This window comes from Chiloscyllium plagiosum, chromosome 31, assembly GCF_004010195.1.
Source record: "Chiloscyllium plagiosum isolate BGI_BamShark_2017 chromosome 31, ASM401019v2, whole genome shotgun sequence".
Classification (NCBI taxonomy): Eukaryota; Metazoa; Chordata; class Chondrichthyes; order Orectolobiformes; family Hemiscylliidae; genus Chiloscyllium; species Chiloscyllium plagiosum.
The window spans coordinates 27,510,042-27,532,569 of record NC_057740.1 but is presented as its reverse complement, the minus strand read 5'-3'; the positions used below and the strand labels follow the sequence as shown (position 1 = coordinate 27,532,569).

At 40.7% G+C, this 22,528-nt stretch overlaps 1 protein-coding gene across 4 annotated transcripts in view; it reads left to right on the top strand.

Moving 5' to 3' along the window:
• cbarpb (CACN subunit beta associated regulatory protein b) overlaps window positions 1-22,528 on the top strand; it is a 202,512-nt gene that overhangs the window by 136,107 nt on the left and 43,877 nt on the right. For 3 of the 4 annotated variants that reach the window (XM_043721244.1, XM_043721245.1, XM_043721247.1), the window contains 3 exons: window positions 3,201-3,363; window positions 15,509-15,689; window positions 20,419-20,571. In XM_043721244.1, the coding sequence (XP_043577179.1) occupies window positions 3,201-3,363; window positions 15,509-15,689; window positions 20,419-20,571 (497 nt within the window). The remainder of the gene's footprint in view (window positions 1-3,200; window positions 3,364-15,508; window positions 15,690-20,418; window positions 20,572-22,528) is intronic. The other variant, XM_043721246.1, reaches the window with a different exon arrangement.

Genomic DNA, 22,528 nt, shown 5'->3' with positions numbered 1-22,528 from the left:
CAGAATGCTGCAGTGGATCTGGGTGACTTTGTAGATGAAGCACAAAATATTAGCATCCAAGTACAGCAAGTAATTGGGAAGCAAAATGATGTTTATTGAAACTGGACTGGAGTTTGAAAGGGAAGTCTAGCAACACCTTTACAGGACATTGCAGAGTACAATGTACAGATTTGATTATCTCATTCAAGGAAGGATATACTTGCATTGGAAGCAATTCAGGAAATGTTCTCTAGGTTCTATGATGAAGTGATTATATTAATGTTAAAAGTTTAAGCAGGTTTGGTCTATATGCATTAGAGTTTAGAAGAATGAGAGGTCATCTTATGTACGTTTCGGAGAGGCTGCTTGATAGAGTAGGTATTGAGAGGATGTTTCCACTCAGGGAAATGTAGAAGAAAGGTCATGGTTCTCAAAACAAGGAGTGTCAATAAAATGTGGTGCTGGAAAAAACACAGCAGGTCAGGCAGCAACTGAAGAGCAAGAGAATCAACGTTTCAGGCATTACCCAAAACAAGGAGTGTCCCTTTGAAACCAGAAACGAGGAAGAATTTCTTCTATCAGAGGGTCAATAACCTTTGGAATTCTCAACCACAGAGGGCAGTGGAGGCTGGGTTATTGAATATATGTAAGGCTGAGTTAGAGAGTTTTTTTTGATCTACGAAGGGGCCTAGAGTTATGGGTGGGCAGTGAGGAAAGTAGAGTTAAGGCCATAATCAGATCAGCCATGTAATTCTTGAATGGCAGAAGAGGTTTGAGGGGCCAAATGGGCTATTCCTCCTCTCTGTTCTAATTCTAAACAACGTATAGTGAAAAGAAGCAAAGAATTTATGAGCTTTTTACATGATGGGAATGGGTTGCGCAGGACGAACACACTGTCTCGTCACCTGTTTTGCTGGATACAATTCTATCCGAACCATGAGATGAAATGTTTCACTGAGTTTGGATGCTCTGATTCCAGTTCTCTGAACAATGAAGAACTGTTCAAACCATGGTGCTGATTGACATAAATGAAGCAATTTCACTGTGAGCATTCACAAGAATGGCTGCTGTGGGAACTGGATATGTCACATTCAGCGCAATAGGGAATTCTATCTGAAAGTATGTTGCCAGAACAGCGTAGGAGGAATATTTTTCTGGATGCTATGTGTCTACTCTGACAGTGACATTTGATATGTGGTAGGAAAACTTTGTTTCTCAACTCAGCTATCCTTCATCAGCATGTACTAACCCCCAATTTAAAAATAAAGACCTGAATAAATATCTGTCCACACTTTCTTTGTTTGTAATATTGTATGAGGCTAGTCATGTAAACACTGAGCAAGGAAATGACTCATAGGAAATTATGTTATGATTTATGGGTGGGGAGAATAGTGTTAATTATATTGTAATTTTGGGCAAGGTAAAGGGGTCTATTATTAATAAACATGTCCCAATCACAAGCTTTACAAACATTAAAACAAGGAATTACCTCGTCGACTGACAGAAAATAGTTCAATTTTCTTCTTGAATGTACAGGACAACAGTGCACCAGGGTATGCATGAATTACAAGTGCATATAAAGTTTGCAAAAAAAGTACGTTATTCATCAAGAACACACGATAAAGTAAAAGTGATGAAGTGAATTTTGTAATAAGGTGATATACTGTGCAAGGGTCTATTATATAAACGAGATAGCATAAAACATTATGAAGATCTTTGGAAGCTTCATGATAACTATAAACCTGCACTACAATTCCATCCCCATCCACTTTAAATAAACAGATCGAGTGCATTTTCTCAAAAACAAAACATTACAAAGACTGCAATTCCACTACACCATACAGGTGGAATCATTTTTATATATATATGGCTAAACCAGTTCAGTTTCTGGTCAATGATAACCCTCAAGATGTTGATAGTGGTGATACCATTGAATGTTAGAGAATGTAGTTAGATTCACCAGCCAGCCTAAGTCCAGATATTGTCCAGATCTTTCTGTATTTGGACATTGAGTACTTCAGAATCTGAGGAGTTGCAGATGATGCTGAACACTGTGCAATCACCATTAAGCACCCCACTTCTGACCTTATTATGGAGGGGAAGTCATTGATGAAGCAGCTGAAGATGGTTGAACCCAGGACACGACCCTGACGAGCTCAAGTCATGTCCTGGAGTTGAGATGATAGACCTGCAATAACTACAACCATTTTTGTTTGTACCAGGTATGATTCTGACCATCAGTGGGTTTTCCTCTGATCCCACAGGTGAGGACTCCTTGATGTCACATTCAGTCAAATGTGACCTGATGTCAAGAGTAGTCATTCTTGCCTTACCTCTGAAATTTTGTCCACATTTGAATCAAGACTGAAATGAGATCAGCAGCTGATTGACCCTGACAGAACCCAAACTGAACATCAGTAAGCCAGGGAATGATGCCTGTTTACCCAATGAGCTCCTATATAGTGAAATGGCTTTTGGGTTTTACGTGCTCATTGACGATATATCCAATATTCTGTAGCCAGACAGTCACTTGAAGGGTTGTGTACACTGATTGGCATGTGGATGCATTGCATTCTGGTTTCAGAAGTTGCTAACACACACCACCTCATATATCTACTACAATAGAACCTGTAAGTAAGTTATAATGATGGCGAGTGCTGAGATAGATAACTGGAAGACATCACGGATGGGCTGAAGGTGAGGGTCTCTGGAGGTTGATGGAAGGGGTATTGGAAGAAGAAAGAGAAACACAAAATTTAGCAGAGTGTGGAAACAGAGGCCGGTGAATTCTGCACCTTCTCAGCCCACTGCCTTTATCAGCAGCAAAGGCGTCAGAGATTGTCAGTGTGAGGGTCCTGAGCCACACCTTGTTTATGCAGAGTTGATTTCCACTGTGGAAGCCATTGTCGCACAAGATGGAAGGTTGCCAAAGAGTAATCTTAGTGACAAAAGTGAACAGTTGTGCAAGTTGCGTGATGATAAATCAGTCTCCAAGTCACTATAGTTGGTGATATGATTAAAATGGCCTGTAGGTTTCCACCTCTATTCTACTTTCTGCAGATAGAGACATAGTTTCAAGAGTGTCTCTCAACCACTTTATTGCATACATGGGACAATGTACTGATAACCATGAAAACAAAATGCTGTCTGTGAAAGTACAACGGTAAAATGGAATATATATGACGCAAATTGTTTTAATTTCAGTTTCTGTGTTGTTCCAGAAATCACAATCAAAGTTGATGATTCCGAATGTTTGTCAACGGGCAGCTATCATGACCTGGAAGCAGAGCGATTTCTTTCCACTGGTTCCACTGGTCGCAGAGTTTCTTTTAACGAAGCATCGCTATTTGATCACGGGAAGAAAACACAGGAAAAAGGGCGGAGGTACCAACTGTACTATCTCCAATATTAGAAAGATTCTAATTGACATAAGTTTTGACTTCAGTCTGAGAAGAATTAGTATATTCCCCCAATCCATTAAAAAAAAATCGAATCTATTAAATTCTGGAGCAAACTGGGCTTATGGTAGCAGAGCAAACTGACACATAGTGAGTCAACAGCTGGTTTGATAGCAGAACCTCACACATATATGCAATAAAGACACATTTGAAAGGCAAAATACTTATGATATAATGGTTAAGCATTAAAACAATGGGTGTCCTTGTTTGATGGTTAGAAATTCTTATTCCTTGAAGAACTGAAGAATAATTTTATAATCAATCTGAAGTCAGCCCACATTAAGTCTTGGTTTGTTCTGTCATTCAGTTAGATCATGGCTGATGTGCATTTTAATTCCATTCTGACTAAGTTCCTTAAGCCTGATCTGATAATAATCTATCAATCTCAGTTTGGAAATTTTCAATTGATCTCCACATTCCATGTTGATCTTTTTTCGCAACACTGTTCTCTCACTACTTTATTTGTTAGATTTAATTTTTTTTAATTCTTGGATTTCTTTGGCATGCAGATGCATTGGCGTCGTTATCATGATTAATCTTGAATACAAACCCTTTTAGAAGTGCTGTATTTGGAATTGACCCCAGATGGTCCCACTTGTGCATGCAGATAAATTATAGAAGGTACCATGGAAGAAGTGTTGCAAAGCAAGTGTGAAGAGATTAATAAATCAGTTACCTGAGGTCAGGACTGATTGTAAGTTCAGGCACATTTGTTCAGCTGTGGCTGGCTGAAAGACTGTAACGAGAAATTGCATCCGCTCAAATGGCTCTTAAAAATGCAATAGAATAGCTTATAAAAAAGGCTAGGATATATCTTGGTGATTTGGATAGTTAAATATTTACTTGGTGCAATAATTTTTGTATCGCTTTCTGTTTTCAGTGAATTAATTTTACAGGACACATCAGTTGGAAAAAGTGTATGTTGACACACAGGCTGGCTGACCCTGATAATTCATAAATGATGAGTGCACAGTTCTCACAACTGAGCAATGCAACAAAATATAAAACTAGGCTGGAAGGCTTAGTCAGATCAGTTAATGCTTGTTTGTAACAGAATATCTATTCATAGAACAATTCATTTTTGGAAATGAATGCAGAGTAGCAGTTTTATTGAGGAAGTGAGCTGTCATCATAAAACAAAGCGTTAGAAGTGACTAGTTCTGGCCAAGTCTAAAATGTAATTCCTGTAATCACTTCCATGTACCCATTTATCATCGTTTGTTTTTGTGGTGAAATATTTTCACGGGTTAATGTTTTACATACACCAGAAGGAGACTCGGAAGGTTCAGTTTTATGGCCTCTCTCATGGCAAGTTTAGAGACAGGAAGAACTTTTAACGAGGCCAAATAGATACACTGTCTCCATTAAGTCAGGGCAGAAAAGCCCATGATCAAAATCCCTACCCTGCTACCAACAGAGGCCCTTAATTAGACAATTAATGACCACTGAAGGGCCTCATGCCAGTGGGCATTAACCTAGTAGTAAGTGAGTCTGCCAACATGCACGGTGCCCAATGGGTAAACCTGCTTGTTTGCTGCCTGGAAGGTGCAGTGGTGGGGTGGGCAGTGGTTAGGGAAGGGTCTCTGGTCCAAAGTGTCTGTAAAGGAGGTGACATTGGGAAAGGGAAAGGCATGCTCCAGCCCATTGTGTCAGTTGCCCTTCCCCATGATCCTAACCTCCCCCAACAAGCTCTTCCTGCCATTAACCACCCATGACCTGGCTCGCTTTTCAACCCTAGGGCCCTTGATTCCATGTTTTTCCATGGCTTCCCCTTTGGCTGTGCAGCCCTCTGCTTAGCTCGCAGCTCTCATAGAATCATGGAATGCCTACAGTGTGGAAGCAGGCCATTTGACCCGTCGAGTCCATCCAAAGACCGTCCCACCCTGACTCATCCTTCTACCCTGTTCCTGTGACCCTGCATTTCCCATGGCTAATCCACATAACCTGCACATCCCTGGACACTATGGGCAATTTAGCATGGCCAATCCACCTAACCTGCACATCTTTGGACTGTGAGAGGAATCCGGAGCATCCGGAGGAAACCCATGCAGACACAGGGAGAACGTGCAGGTTAAGTCCACACAGACATACCTAGCCAGGGCTGATCTTGACATTCCCTACTCCAACTTAATTGGTGTGAGTAGCAAAGATGCAAAACACTGTACTGCCTGCTGTCCCATTTGATTAAATAGACACCGCCTCCCAATCTGCCAGCTCACTCATGAGTTTAGGGGAGACTAAAATCCACTTTGTGTTGCTGTTTTTAATTCTTGGCCTGCAGTCTATTCCTGTACTTAGAACATGTGATAAGGAGCAGCCTCTGAATTTCTGCTTCAAATGCAATTCAGGCAATCCACACCTAGGTAATTAGTGCAAGTTAAATTAGCATCTTAGTAAAGATCCTTATCAAAACTCAAGAACCTCCAACCAGAACATTGATTTTCACTTTCAGACGTCGAATGTTTTTCCAGACTTTCCATCTTTGTTTCAAATTTTCCGCAGTTCACGTTTTTTATTCTAGCTGCCTATTCTGTTGCAACTTCTTTTCTCCCCCCTTCTTTCCACATTCTCTCCATTGTAATTGCAGCTGTCGCATAGAATATGATGGATGGATGGTACCTGACAGCAGCTTCAGGCAAACGCCTTTTGGTACCTTCACTTCTCCTCCTTGGAAATAAACCTTCCATGCTCTTAATGGACCAGACAATAACTGCAATTTGCCCCATTAATTCTATGCAAAATTTGTGCTCCGTGATCTCTTTTCAGGTGTATAAAATGGAAATTGGGATTATTCTTGAAAATTGGTACTACTGTATATCTTCAAAGCCAATACTTACAACTGCTGCACACCCTGTGAATTAGTGTCACAAGCACTGGTTAAATGCAAAGCATACTATAAATTAAACTCTAATTTGTAATCAGGATGTAACAAGGTCTGCTTTTCATAGCAAGATACCTGGCTGCCTTATGCACAGTATAATAAATTATAATGCTACTTATTTTGCCTCAAGACTTGGGATCAAATCCAGGGAAGGAACATTTCTTTTATTAGGGATTTTAACTCTTTCGACAGTGTATTAGAGCTACCGTTGTATAGTGGTAAATTCTTTCACATTCGCATTTTATCAGCTGGATATGGCTCTGAAATTTCATAGGGATTATTCTGATTTCCCACCAATTAAGCAGACAGCCTAGAGAAATGCCAGATGTGTAATTTTCCAAAAACAGCTCCTCAGGTCTTCAAGTTTGGTTAGAGCATGAATAGCAGAGCCCTTAAGTCTACAACGTTCTGAGTCTTTAGAAATAACTTAAGTTACTAGCAATAAAACATAATTCCACACCTTTCAGAATTCATGTCCTTCAAAAGATAAAACGAGAAAATTTGCAAGGGGGTTGCAATCCTGATGATTGCATCCTGATATAATTGGACTTGTCTGTAATGCCGTAAATGGGGGAACATCCAGCCTCCACTCACATTCAAGACTTGTGTGTGAATCATCATCCATTGGCAAGAAAATATCTTGCATGGGAAACTGCAGCTCTCCAAATGTGACAAGGGGACAGGAGAATGGTGCAGAAAAGCTGGATAATAAAAATGACATGGCGTAGATCTTCCATGGAGCAACAGTCATCATCAGATTGAACCTTCACTTGAACTTTTGCCCATCCCAAAACTCTTCCCAATTTTTGGCCAGGTCCTTTGAGTCCAGTTTCTTGGAAAATATGGAGTGCACTGTCTCACAGAAAGCACCGTCTTAGAACTCTGATGTTGTAGAGGAGATTGGGCACAGCCCCTTTATTTATGGCATTAACTGCTGTTAGGCAGGTTTAAATGTCCAGTGTAAATGTCAGTAAGTAGGTAAGTGAATGAGTAGGTGATTTGAGTTGGCGGATAGGATGTGACAAGTGGCTAGGGTGGCACATGAGTGGAGTGGTAGGAAGGCTAGGGTACTAGGTTGCTAAGGTGACTAGGTTCCTTGTTGAGGAAGGTGGCATTTGGGTTAGTAGCAGGTGAAGTGAATAGTGGGTGGTGAGGATGACAGACGGGAGTGGCAGATGGGAAGAGTGCAGGGTGAATGGATAGGTGGCTGAATGGGTCGTTGGGTTTGGAATTTAGTCAAGTTGTGGGGACTAGTCAAGTCAGCTTGAGGGAATGTTAGATCCCCAGACTGGTCTGGTATTGGAGAGGCTTGTCAGCTCACACTGGCAGAAAGTCTGTTGGGGATAGGGTTCATCAGGGAGCAGGGACTAGTCAGGTAGACTTGTAGAGTCAAAGAGGAGAAAGTGAGGACTGCAGATGCTGGAGATTAGAGTCAAAAAGTGTGGCACTGGAGAAGCACAACAGGTCAGGCAGCATCCAAGGAGCAGGAGAGTTGATGTTTTGGGCATAAGCCCTTCATCAGGAATGTGTGGGGAGGGGGGAAATAGGGGCTGAGGGATAAATAGGGAGGTGGGCAGGGGTGTCGAAGGTGGCTGAGAATAGGAAGATGAAGATGGAGAATGATACTGATAGTCAGAGGGGCGGGTGGGGCGAAAAGGTGGGAAGGAAAATGGACAGGTAGGATAGTTCAAGAGAGCAGTGCTGAGTTGGAGATTTTGATCTGGATGAGTTGGGGGGGAGGGGTGCTAAGGAAACTGATGAAGCCGACGTTGATGCCGTGTGGTTGAAGGGTCCCAAGGTGGAAGATGAGGTGTTCTTCCTCCAGTCGTTGAGTGGCTTGGATTTGGCGGTGGACGAGGCCTTAGACTTGCATGTCTTAGTGGAGTGGGAGGGGGAGTTGAAGTGGTTGGCCATAGGCTCGTGAGGTTATTGGGTGCTACAGGGTCCAGAGATGTTCCCTGTAGCATTCCGCAAGTTGCTGTCCTATCTCTCCAACATAAAGGAGACCACATTGAGAGCAACAGACACAGTAAATGAGGTGTTTGGATGTGCAGGAAAATCTCTGCCGGAGGGTAGGTTGGTGGGGTGGTGGGGGGAAGAGGGAATGGTCTGTGCAGAATGCAGATAGGGGTGGTGGTGGGGTCTGATTATAGGTGCTGGAAATGGAAGATAATGTGCTGTATCTGGAGATTAGTGGTGAGAATGGTGAGAACCAGGGGTATCCTCACGTGGAACTGGTCCTCTCCCTCAACAGCTTCTCCTTCGAATCCGCTCACTTCCTTCAGACCAAAGGGAAAGCCATGGGCACCAGCATGGGCCCCACCTATGCCTGCATCTTTGTAGGATACTTGGAACAGTCCATCTTCCATACAGTTACACTGGCACCATCCCCCACCTCTTCCTCCGTTACATTGATGACTGTATTGACGCCACTTTGTGCTCCCATGAGGAGGTAGACAGTTCATACACTTCACAAACATCTTCCACCCTGACCACAAGTTCACCTGGACTGTCTCAGATACCTCCTTCCCTTTCCTAGACTTCTCCATCTCCAGCGACTGACTCAATACAGACATCTACTTCAAACCCACTGACTCCCACAGCTACCTGAATGACACGTCCTCCCACACCACCACCTCCACTATCCTTTACTCCCAATTCCTCTGCCTCTACTGTATCTGCTCCCAGGAGGAGCAATTCCACTCCAGAACATCCAAGATGGCCTCCTATTTCAAGGACCACAATTTCCCCTCCCACATGATCAACAAAAGCCCTCCAGCATATCTCCTCCACTTCCAACACCTCAGCCCTTCAAACCCATCCCCACCCACCCGCCCCTTCAACCGCAGCAAGGATAGAAACTCCCTGGTCCTAATCTTCCACTCCACTAATCTCTGGATACAGCACATTATCCTCCGCCATTTCCAGTACCTACAGTTAAACCCCACCACCAGAGATATATTTCCCTCCCCACCCCTATAAGCATTCTGCAGAGACCATTCCCTCTGCGACTCCCTTGTTAAGTCCACGCCCCCCACCAACCCACCCTCCACTTCCGGCACCTTCCCTTGCTGCTGCAAAAGGTGTAAAATCTGCTGCCACATCACCTCCATCCAAGGTCCCAAAGGATCTTTTCACAACTGGCAGAAATTTTCCTGCACATCCAAACACCTCATCTACTGAGTCCATTGCTCTGGATGTGGTCTCCTCTACATTGAGGAGACAGGACACCAACTCATGGAATGTTTCAGGGAACATCTCTGGGATACATACACCCAACAACCCCACCACCCTGTGGCTGACTACTTCAACTCCCCCTCCAACTCTCCCAAGTACATGCAGGTCCTGGTCCTCCTCCACCGCCAAAGCCAAGCCAACTGACAACTGGAGGAAAAACGCCTCATCTTCTGCCTTCAACCACACGTCATCAATGTTGATTTCACCAGTTTCCTTAGCTTCCCTCCCCCCACCTCATCCCAGATCAAAATCTCCAACTCGGCACCACCCTCTTGAACTGTCCTACCTGTCCATCTTCCTTCCCAACTATCTGCTCCACACTCTCCTCTGACCTATCACCATCAACCCCCAACTGTATCCACCTATCGCCTTCTCAGCTACCTCCCCCCCAACCCCCATCCTCCTATTTATCTCTCAGTGAAAAGATATCAAAGGGACCTAAGAGGCAACTTTTTCAAGCACAGGGTGTTGCATGTGTGATATGAGTTGCCAGAGGAAGTAGTGGAGGCTGGTACAATTGCAACATTTAAAAGGCATCTTGACAGTTACATGAGTAGGAACGGTTTATAGGGATATGGGCCAAATGCTGGCAAATGGGACTAGATTAATTTAGGATATCTCGTCGGCATGGATGAGTTGGACCTCTCTGTGACTCTGTCACTTTATATAGCATTCTATCATGTTGCTCAGAAGCAGTTTCAAATATTTTTGACGTGACTATATAAACAAACATGGCAGCTCTGATATACACAGTAAGATCCCACCCTCAAATTAACAGTGCTTTTCACTGATAAAATTTAAAAGTTGATTGCTCTTCGAGGTACTTGTTAAGGAAGGACTGTTGTCCAAGATCATTGGTGTTCTCTGAAGATTATGTGGAGATCTCGCCATCTAAATAAGCAGGAAAATGAGACTGCAATTCAACATTCAATCTGAAGGGCAACATCTCCAGCTATGGGGTTTAAGTGATAATAAACAGCACTTTCACTTAAAAGTGCTTTTAACAGGACAGAATGTTCCAAGACACTCCACTAGAGTATAATCAAATGTAATTTAACATTGTGCCACATAAAGATATATCAGGGGACTCAGCTAAAAGCTAAGCGACAGATATAGGTTTTGAGGAGCAGAGAGATGTAGAGAGCATTAAGGAGGAATTCTAGAAAGTGGGGATTAGACAGATGACTGTGCAGCTGCCACTTGTGAGATAATGGAAGTCCAAATTGAGCAAGAGGCCAGAATTGGAGGAGCACAGATTTCAGAAGGTGTAAGTCTGGAAGAAGTTACAGAGACAAGACACACAGAGGCCATGGAGGATTTGGACAAAAAGGTGAGAATTTTAAATTTGAGGCATTGTTGGGCAAAAAGCCAGTGCTGGTCAGCGAACACAAGAATGATGTGAGAATAATATTGGGTGCAAGTAAGGATACCACAAGCAGAGTTTCTGGAGGAGCTGAGGTTTATGGACTGTAAAAAGTGAGAGATTAGCAAAGAGAGTGTCAGAATAATTCAAATAATGATTTAAAAACACCTGATTCAGGAATTTTCTGACCCAGAGGCAAAAAATGCTATCTGCTGAACCATGCTACATGAGGGGGCCTCAATAAAAAAAGATAAAACAGTACATGATCAATTTACTCAAATATCACAGCTAGCAAGGAGAAAACATAGAGCCACAAATCAGTAAATCCAGCATTGTCAGCAATTGTGGCTTTATTATAGGTACCATGAATATAAAGGGTAAAAGTTCTTTTGAGTTCAGGTTAGTCATTAATAAGTAAATGTCATTTAGAAAACGATGCATAGAATTGACAGTTATGAAGTAAAATTTATTTTTAAATTTGATAATTAATTTGATTCTTTGACAATGTGAAATAAATATATTTGAAAGGAATCACAAATCAGAAATGGCAACCTTTTTCTCACTTTTAATAGTGATTCACCAATTATCCTGTGGGAGACAAGACTGATCAAAAGGGAAGATGTTGCTCTGTTTGCTACTTATATCAAGGCTGTTAAACCTGGGGCAGGAGTTTGGCTCTGGAAGCAGGCAGGCACAACATTTCCTGATGTATAGGCTCCCTGACAATGTCCAACTCCTGAAGATTTCCTGGGCGCAGGTTTAAGCGGGGAATGGATCACAAGCAGCGGCTAACTTGTTAACGCAATTAAGATGCTAATTAAAACCACCGATCCACGACTAACCAGAATTTTCCGGTTACACTCCACACAACATTAAAAAACTTGACAGGTTGAGTTGAAATGAAAAGAGAAGGTGCTAGAGAACCTCAGCAGGTCAGGCAACGTCTGTGGAGAGAGAAACAGAGTTAGAATTTCAAGACCAATATAACGTCATCAGACCTGATCTAGAACTCTTTGCTTCAGATCACTTTGAGACTCCAATTTAGCCATGTACCCATTTGGTTACAGATGTGCCATAAGGTCAGTCTTTAAAGGTACTCTCCCTTTCATAATGGCAGCCTGGCAACCACCATAATTTATTTTCTTCAGTTTTCCAAAACATGCCTCGAGCTGGAGGCATCCTCTTTGTCCCTTACCTGAAACAGTGGGATGGAGCACCACCAGTGCTGAAATAAATACAAAAGCAGCTAGGAAAGCTCAGTGGATCAGGTAGCAGCTGTGGAGAGAAACAGTGTTAACATTTCATATCGATGCTCTTTTATTAAGACCGGACTGTATAGTATTCATTGCTGAAGTGCTTCATATTGGCCCTCCAACTTCAAGGGCCCACTGGGTCTCCTTAATTGGAGATTGAATACCTGGTTCTGGCCAATAATTGTCCAATCCTGCAAAAATCTCCATCGGCCAACTATTCTAAACACGATGTGCATACTACATTTGATCCTGACACCGAGGTCCTGATCCCAAAAGGAGCAGCCTGTCTCCTGTATCAGTTAGAGTTCAGAGGTCACTCACTTGCAGTTAGAGTCAGAAATTGATCTGTTCAAGTCAGCAGTGTTATCTTTGTGCTGAGATATTTAACTGAAGTTACTGTGAAGTGAATATAAGAGATTCTTCGAAGTGAAGAAGATCAGGAAAGCTGTCTCTGATATCGTGTCAACATTTATGCCTCAACCAGCAATGACAATAGATTTTCTTGACATTATCACTTTGCTGTTTGTGGGACCTTACTGTGCATCCTACATTACAATGCTGTGGTGTTTCCTACATTACTTTGGAGACTGCACTTCAAAAATATTTCATTGGTTGTTAACCGCCAACCTGAGACATATCAATACAAGTCTTTCTTTTCTCAGTTATCTTAAGCAGGCTGATAATTTTGATGAATTGGGGACAGAGGACTTTGACCTCCATGCTTCAATCAAATTGTTGAAAATACCCACATCCTACATACCTCCCTAGAGATACTGAATGGAATATAATGTTCATGACAGGACTGTCACATGCCGGCTGTAGAACTAGTGGGAGGCTTGCATCGTCTCAATTGGGGAAGATCCAACAGAATCCATCGGGACGTCATAAGGTGGAAGTGGGAAGGCAGTGGGATATCGAGCCCACATCCTCCAACCTGATTAAATGCACCCCCAGTGCCACCTCCAAACATGTCACTAGGGAGAAGGGAACAGTAAATTCCACCCATTTGAACAAAATGATAACTTGAAAGACATTATTAATGTATAAACTTATGCATAAATTTGTTACTCATACGTTTATGGAAAACAGGAACATTATACTTATATTTATATAGAACTGCATCAGCACTTGGGATAAAAGCATTATTAGAGTTCTTCAGCAAGTTTATTACTAAATAGTTTTGCCTTGCAGGCTACAAATTCCTATTTGGTTAGCAGACAGTTGGATGATCTGTTGAAATTAGCTGTTGAGTTTCAACCCTGATGTGGCTTCTCTAACTATACTTCTGTATTATTTAAAACCTGCATGATTGAACAAATGTTTTCCTCAATGATCAGTTTTGAATCTATCCAAATGTAGTATTAGTGAAAAAATAATTTCTCATATTAACTATCAGTTAATTTTGTGTAGTTTCATAGATCACAACTTTGAGGTTTTAGGAAAATTGTCAGAAACATTGCCTTTGTGAAAGAGTAACATTGACATCATTCGTATGAAAGGATGAGGAGAATCAACCAACTCTTATTGGTATCAAAAGAATTAATGCTAGATGAGATTAGTTGTATTTCTACTCAAAGCAGTCAAAGCAGCCCAAATTCAATAATAGAAGAAATATTGTTATAATTGATTCAGATAGACAACTAAAGAGTTAAAATAACTGGCTTACAAGGGGCCATTTAGAATGACAAGAGGCAGATGTTTCTTCCAACTGTATTGACATCTGTTTAATAACTGGAAACAGAATGCATGCACTAATACTCTCTAATTCACATTCTACAATTTTCAGTCTGTGCAACACCAATAGGGATGCTTAATGTAAATTTTGGTGTAAATATAAAAGGACATTTCTTTTGGGCAAAACAGGAACTTTATCAGACTGGAAAGATATGCTGAGGAATGTGCAAGGATAGGTTACACTAATTTACCATAAACATAAATGTCTAAAATTAAGAATTGAGGGAACAATAACAAAATTGCTAATGATGTCAAATTGAGTGATGCAGCAAAATATGATAAGGAATATGTGAGAGACTGAATTTCGACATAAGCCAGGAGGGTAGGCACAAAGAAAGCAGATGTTGTTCCAATGTAAGAAAGATAAGAAGCCAAGCTTAATTCTTTGTGTTATACTAGAGGAATGGAATATAAAAGCAAGGGCATTGGAGCAAACCTTAAATGGGCATCATTTGAAACATTTGTAGTTTCAGGACCCCAACATAGAAAGGTTAAAAGAAAAATGTACAAAGCATAATCTAAAATTATTAGGATGTTCCTGGAGCAAAGCGGATATGGTTATGAAGAGAAACTTACAAAATTGGAACATCTTAATAAAACTAGGAAAGTTAGTTTTGGAGGGTCCCATGGTGATGCCGACCCAATAGAGGAACTCCAGGTCATCAAGAGCAAAACTGTGGTGGATGCAGTTCAATGTAGAGAAATTTGAGGTGGTTCACATTAGAGTAAGAAAGAGAAAATGGAATATGTTCTACTTGTCAAAAGGCTTAAAAACTGTAAACTGTCAAATGGATCATAGTGTCACGAAAAACTTTGGCAGCAACAGTAATCAAAAATGTTAATAGATTAATGGCCCCCCATGAAAATCAATTATTCATGTGCTGCTTTCTGTCCATGTAGAGACCAACATATTGCTGCTGCTGAATGTCAAATTCAAACAATTTGGTGTTTCAAATTCATAGCCACTGCAACACCATCATTTCACTTTCGACTTATGATGGCAGAAGAGATATAACTTGCACATTCCTCATTTCAACTCTGAATCTGCTTGGAGCTTCAAGAATAACAGCATAAAAATGATTGTTTCCAATTGTAACAGATGGATATTGAATACTTTCATGTCATATTTCCTGTGTTTGCTAATTTAACAAAGCAGTAACTCATTTGAAGTAAATGGATTAACAACACCACTGAAATAGCAACAGTGAAATGCCAAACATTAAGCATTTGTCTTGTATCATCACCAACAGTTGTTTCTGAATGCATTTCACAGGACAGTCTCAGGAATAAAGTGTTATGTTATTTTTAATTGAGGTAAAGCATGCAATCCCACACTTAAAGCAAAAATGCCTCACATTGCATGGGTCATGGATAGGACTGCAGCATTGTAGCTCAGTTATCCCACCCAAATGCTTCATGAGTGCAGTCTTCCTGGAGCAGAACAGAAGGGCCCAATTTACCCAAATGCCTTTTGTTGTGCATCGAGCTTAAAGCAGTGTAATAACCAGGCTGGTCAAAAGAAAAATCACAAGAGCTACATTTCCAACATGATTTGGCTCGTAGCAGAATGAAAACCTTTTCTTTTTTTCTGTTCTTCACTTAGATACACTCTGACGGAAGGAGATTTTCACCATTTAAAGAATGCTCGATTAACTCATTTGCACATTTCACCTCCTTCTTTGAAAATAGTAACAATTCACGAATGTGAATCAAGTGAGAACAACAGCTTGGCAATGACTACCCAAGCTCCATCTTCCTCCAAAACCAACCTTTCCATTTTCCAGGCAAGTACCAGTTCATTGTCATGTGTGATCTTATATTGCTAAGAAATGCTGTGAAAGGAAAATACCTTTAAGGTTAATTTCCAGAGTTACAGCTAATGTCTTTAAAAGTATTGTCATGATTGACTTCTATATTCAAATAAATGGTATTTTGCTGACAGCCCACGAATAAGTTGGTGTGTGCGGCAGCTGATGGTTCAGATGTCGCACTTTTCGTCTTGATCCTCACAAATTTGAATTGTAACCTTAGGTGGCATTCAGGTTTACCTGTCCTCAGTGATGGGTAGAGAACTGGCAGTAAATTCCTCCAAGCAGAATTGCATTTGTGTAAGTATTGTAGAAGGTGATAAATTATTGCTGAGGAAGGGGGGGAGCGCAGGGGACAAGCAGCATTGATGACAATAGTGACTACCATTATGAAGGATTGTCAGTTGCTCACAAATAGCCTGGAGCAACAAGGACGCCTGAAATAGATTGAAATTCCAGCAATACTGTTGATGTTATGAGAGTCATCTAATATTTGGGCTAAAAGGCCAGCCAGAGGAGTTTTTCATTTTACAAACTGGCCCTACAGATTTGGCTTTCTTTTCATTCAAGTGACAGACGAAAATAGCCAGGTAATACAATGCGCCTGAATTGGTTTGGAAGTGCAGTGGATCCATGCCATGTTTGTTTTATTTTATACCATGGAGCATCTGTTTCAGTATTTCGGAACATGTAATGGAAAAATATGAGGATAGTCAATGAAGAATCTTCGCGATTATAACTGTCAGAAAAGAAAGCTAAATACCTTATATTTAAAATTATTTGTCTATTACCTTTCCCTTTGTAATATTTATTTGAAAATTAAATGGCTAAAATTTAGTTAGGAAGTAAACAGCGGAACAGGCTCAGGGGTTAATTGCCTAGTCCTAGTTCTTATATGGAATCCCTTCAGTGTTGAAACAGGCCCTTTGGCCCAACAAGTCCATACCAACCCTCTGAAGAGTAACGCACCCAGACCCATTCCCCTACATTTACCCCTGACTAATACACCCTGAACACTGTGGGACAATTTAGCATGCCAATTCACCTAACCTGCATATCTTTGGATGATGGGAGGAAACCGGAGCAGCTGGAGGAAACCCATGCAGACACGGGGAGAATGTGCAAACTCCACCCAGACAGTCGCCTGAGGCTGGAATCAAACTCGGGTTCCTGGCACTGTGAGGCAGCTGTGCTAACCACTGAGCCACCCTGCTGCTCCTGAAAGAAAGAATTAAGCTAAGCAATATCAAGGAAAGGCTGTCAAGATAGTGGAGACATTGATTGACGTATTCCAGAACTCACTGGATTCTGGAAGGATTCCAGTGGTTTGGAATACTTCCAATGTGATTTTCTTGTTCAAGTAGGCAAGGAGACAGAAAAGCAAAAATCTATAGATAAGTGAACCTAGCATCCATCGTAGGGAAAATGCTGGAGTCCATTATTGAGGAAGAAATAGTGTGACATATTTAACATAATTAAATGGTTTTTTGAAAAGGGACAAATTTTTTAGAGTTCTTTAACTAGATAAAATTTGATAAGGGGGAACCAGTAAATGTAGTGTATTTGGATTTTTACTTAGAACATATAAAAGATATTTGGGAAGGTACATGAATGGGAAAGGTTTAGATGGATATAGGCTAAAGGCAGACAAATGGGACAGGTTTAGCTTGGGGAACTTGGTCGACATGGACTGGTTGGTCCAAAGACCCTATGAGGAACCACATAAAAGGTTATTACTCACAGTATTGGGAATAATGTATTAGCACGGATTGAGGACTGTTTGATACATGGACGACAGAGATTTGGGATTAATAGATCTTTTTCTGCTTGGAAATCCACAACTAATTGTGTGCCACAAAGATCAGTCCGAGGGCCTCAATTACTTACTACCTATATTAATGACTTGGAGGGCAGGGCAGAGTGTAATATGTCCAGATTTGTGAATGATACAAAAATAGGTAGGAGAGCATGTTGTGATGAGGATATAAAGACTCTGGAAGGGGATATAGATAGACTGAGTGAGTGGGCAAACTGACTTGAGGGAAATGGTTTGGAAGCCTGTGGTAAAAATGGCTTTTGAGGAGGATTTCAAAGGAAGACAGAGAAATAGAGAGGCAGAAGGTTGTTGAATGACACAGGATGGTGAGAAGCCATTCAACCTATCATACCTGTTCCAGCTGTTTGGCAGAGTTGTTAAACTCTTTCCTCCCTGATCCCGAAGGATTTCAAACAAATTGAACAAGACTACTAAGGTCCATGTAGCCAACACTGGGGCAAAATTACTGTTTCCAGCACTGATGGTCAAATCTTTGGCACGTTTGCATGACATTCTTTTTTTCCCTTGCAAAGGCATTAATTCAATGGACAGAAGTAGGCTAATGTCTGATTAAAATAACAAGAGAGAACTGTCACACCATTTGAAAATTGTTCAGCTGCTAATTTCTAGGCTGTGTATTATTCCAGATTCTTGAAACTTTCAGATATAGATTTATTTTAGGAACTGCTTAAATTACATTTCAAGCAGGTACAATGGAAAAATCCAAAACATTTCAAACTTAAATTATCACTGAAATCAATATATATATGAAATACAATCTAAATAGAGACAAGAGAGTTTCAAACAATTCATGTGTGCGTGTAATGGATTCAGGCACAAGAGGATCACATGTAGTATGAATTGTAGGTAATGCATTAAAACAGTAATTAAGGCGGAGGCACCAACTTAACAAATTGAATATACTAATTTAATGGAAGAATGCCAACTTGACTATGTTGTGTGTGAGAATGATTATGACAAGGTTCTAGTAGGTTTGAATTAATGCAATAAAATCAGATTGCTACAAGGCATGATTAAGTGGGAAGTCAAAGTAATTGAAATAATTAGTCCTTCATATATGTTTGCCAATGATTGTAAATGTTGATATTGCAACTCTGTAGAAGAAGGATGATCTGAATTACATAATCATGGGAAGTTAATGTTCTGTTTCCAGTAAAGCGTATAGTCTTGGGAGACTCAGCATAATTTTGGATATATTCTTCATATAGCTAATTTCAATTGAATGTGTTTATTGCACCATCCGTGGTCGTCAAAAAGGGCAGTTTTATCTGAGGGGAAGATGAATTCTTTCTCGGTGAGGTGTGATTTTAAATTATTCTCTTCTGAGTGACATATCAGTGCTCTGATGCAGAATGATAAATGTTCATTTGATGGCATTGTTACGCAGGTGAAATCAGGTTCTGGAAGTCATCAGTGCTCTTAATGAACTGTTGAAGAATTAAATTCAACCTATTGTCTTTGAGAGAGTATCTTTAACCATTACCGTAACATAGTAGTTACTTCCAGCAGATTTTGTTGCTCATTCCCATTTGATGCTTTAGGTTGTCTGTCAAATTGCTGACATCTAACTCTCAAATATGATTTTATTGTGACTGATGAGCGAAACAAACTAGATGTAGTTAAGGAAGGAGAAGAAGCTTGTTTGGATAAGCAGTGCTACACAGTTTTGTATCGATTTCCCAGGGGCAGTCTGCACCATGGATGACTACCTATACAACCTGTGCAATGTTCTTCATTAATATCAATGAAAAGTGATGCTTGGGCAATGCAGATGGCATCTACAAAACTGCTTGCCTCAAGGGAAGCAAAACAGGTCTGCCAAGTGAAGTGGCAAGAACAAGTTGCTCCTTCAAAAAATGCTAAATATTTTGCTAGAGAATATCTATGTAAACTAAAGTATATTTTAATAATTAATCATAATCTATCAGCACTTTGTTACAACACTAATATCATGCTTCAGTCATTAATAAATGTGGCCAAATATTTCTCATGTTTGTTATTGCGTTGACAATTTTAATTACATGTCATTTTAATAGAAATATCCTACACATTTAACATAGGAAGTACACTTGAATTAGAATAGCATAATGCACATAAATCCAAACATTTTCAGTTCAGGAACCCTCAAGCTTTCATTACACCTGTATTGATAAAATGTATTTGCTTTAACATCATTCATAGAAAAATAATTACCTTTATTGTAAGAAAAGTAATTCATATAAGGTTGAATTTGGCTGTTACATTTGTAGATCAGCTTTTTTTTTCTTGTCAAGAAGGTTAATTCTTGACTGCTGTAATGAATAATGTAGATATGAGGCCCACCGGTAACTTCATTCACTGGACTCCTTTGGGGAATCCTAGTCTTGAGAGCAATGCACAACCTAAGTTCCTTCAGAGGGTAAGTTTGCCCATTTTAGATGGTTCACCTTAGAGGAGAGTGGTGCCTAGGCATCAATTGAAAGCAGCATTGGCAGTGACCACTGGCAGAAATGCCCTGTCCAAAATTAGGAGGACAATTTCTGGGGAGGGGGAGGAAAGCAAGTAAGATACATCTATGACTGTAACCTATCAAGCAAATACAAAATTTTGTTCCAGAAACACGCTGACTTGTTGTGTTGATCGGAAATCTGGTTCTGCATAACTGTGCCCACCACCTTTAAATCCACTGAAAATAACACACGGAACCATAACAAGTTGTTTTCACAGTGTGTTAGCATCCTGTTTATTTTGTTTTTCCAATCCACAAAGACTGCTCAGTCACTGGAGAAGTAAAGGTTAAGACTATTTAAACTCATCCACTTTAGATCTATTTTTGTGAGCTGATTGTTTTTTATTGTGACTTTAGCTTATTTCTAATTTTGTTTGCAGTCCATCATAAATCCACTGCCACAAACAGCTCTGACAAGCCACTCAGTTAACCCCAGCTCAGCCTTGCCTGGGGATACATTCAATTCATCAGTTAATACTACCTTTGTTGACGCAAATGTTCCTACACCTGCTGATTCTGGAGAAAGTAGCGTGGTAAGTAAAATTACATAGCATTAAATAGAATCTACAGCACAGAAATAGGTCATTTGGCCCAACTGGTCTATGCCAGTGTTAGTATTCCACAAGGGCTGTCTTGCACATTAATTACCACTTCCCAGCCTGCCCCTGTATCCTTCTATACCGTATTCCCTCATATATGCATCAAGCTTCTCCGTAAATCCATCAATGCTACCTGCTTCAACCACTCCATGTTGTAAGCAACTCCACATTCTCATTACTCTTAATTTCTTTGTTTGATCTGCTAGTGGTTATGTCATGTTTCTACTCCATTGTTTGGGTTTCCCCCACAAGTAGAAGCTTCAACCACTCCATGTTGTAAGCAACTCCACATTCTCATTACTCTTAATTTCTTTGTTTGATCTGCTAGTGGTTATGTCATGTTTTACACCATTGTTTGGGTTTCCCCCACAAGTAGAAATAGTTCTTTTTCAACATCCTTTGTATCAAACCCTTCTAAATTTTAAAGACCTGTTTCAGACCTCTTCTTTTTCAGAGAAAAGAACCCAACCTGCTCAATTATTTCTTTATAAATAGCACTCACTCTGTTTTGGAAACAGATTGGCATGAGTCTTATTCTCCACAGCTTTAACAGCCGTATTGTAGTGTCAGGATCAGAACTACACACAGCACGCTACAAAACTCACTGCTGTAACTTGCCAAGGCTTCTTCGACAGCACTTGCTGAGCTCTCCTGCCGAGAAGTTCAAGGGCAGCAAGGACATGGGAACAACACTACCTCCAGGTTCTCCTCCAAGTTGCACACCACCCTGACTTTGAAAAACATTGCTGTTACTTCAAACGTGCTGTCAGAATACTGGAACTCTCTGTCTAGCAACACTGCGGGAATAGTCTCAGTACACCACCATCTTTATCAAGGGCAATTAGGCATTGGGCAATAAATGCTGACCCACATTCTGTAAATAAGAATTGTGTGGTCTTACCAAGGTTCGACATAAATTTGAGGTTACCATCTTGCTACTAAATTCTCTCCCAACTTGGCTTGTATGTCATTGTTGAGAGTGTGGTGCTAGAAAAAGTCAGGCAAGTCAGACAGCATCCGAGGAGCAGGAGAATCGACGTTTCGGGCAAGAGCCCTTTATCAGGAATGAGGCTGACTGTATGTTATTGTGCCGAGAGAGGTTGAGGGGGAGATTCATTTAAGGTTTTGAAACTAATCAAAACATTCAATGGAGTACCTTTTACCTCCTCCCATTGGGGGTTTCTGAAGTAAAAGAACACAAGCTTCAAATCTGAGCTAGACTCTTCAGGTCTGAAATCAAGAAATGTTAATGGAAATGTGTAATTTGATCCTCCTAAATGTTTACGGATGCAGGATTTTCAGGACCAAGGTTGACAGATTTATTGAGAATATTGATGGATACAGATCAAGGCAGGTAAACAAGGTTGAGGTAAAGATCAGCAATGTTCTGATTCAATGATGTCACAGACTTGAGGGGCTGAGTGGTGTCCTCCTGTTTGTATGCTCCTAGAAATAAATCCAAGTAGTTCATCAGAACTCTCACGGCCTCCTCAACTTCTGTTGCTATCTTTGTGATTTTTGTACCTGTACTTCAAGATCTCTTTGCTCATCTACCCAGTTTATTTTAGAGTCATAGAGATGCATAGCACGGAACCAGACCCTTCAGTCCAACTCGTCCATGCCGACCGGATATCAACCTAATCTAGTCCCATTTGCCAGCACTTGGCCCATATCCCTCTAACCTCTTCCTGTTCATAACCCCATCCTGATGCCATTTAAATGCTGTATTTGTACCTGTCCCCACCACTTCCTCTGGCAGCTCATTCCATACATGCACCACCCTCTGCGTGAAAAAATGCCTCTTAGATCCCTTTTTATATCTTTCCCCTCTCACCCTAAACCTATGCCCTCTAGTTCCGGACTCCCCAACCCAGGGAAAAGACCTTGTCTA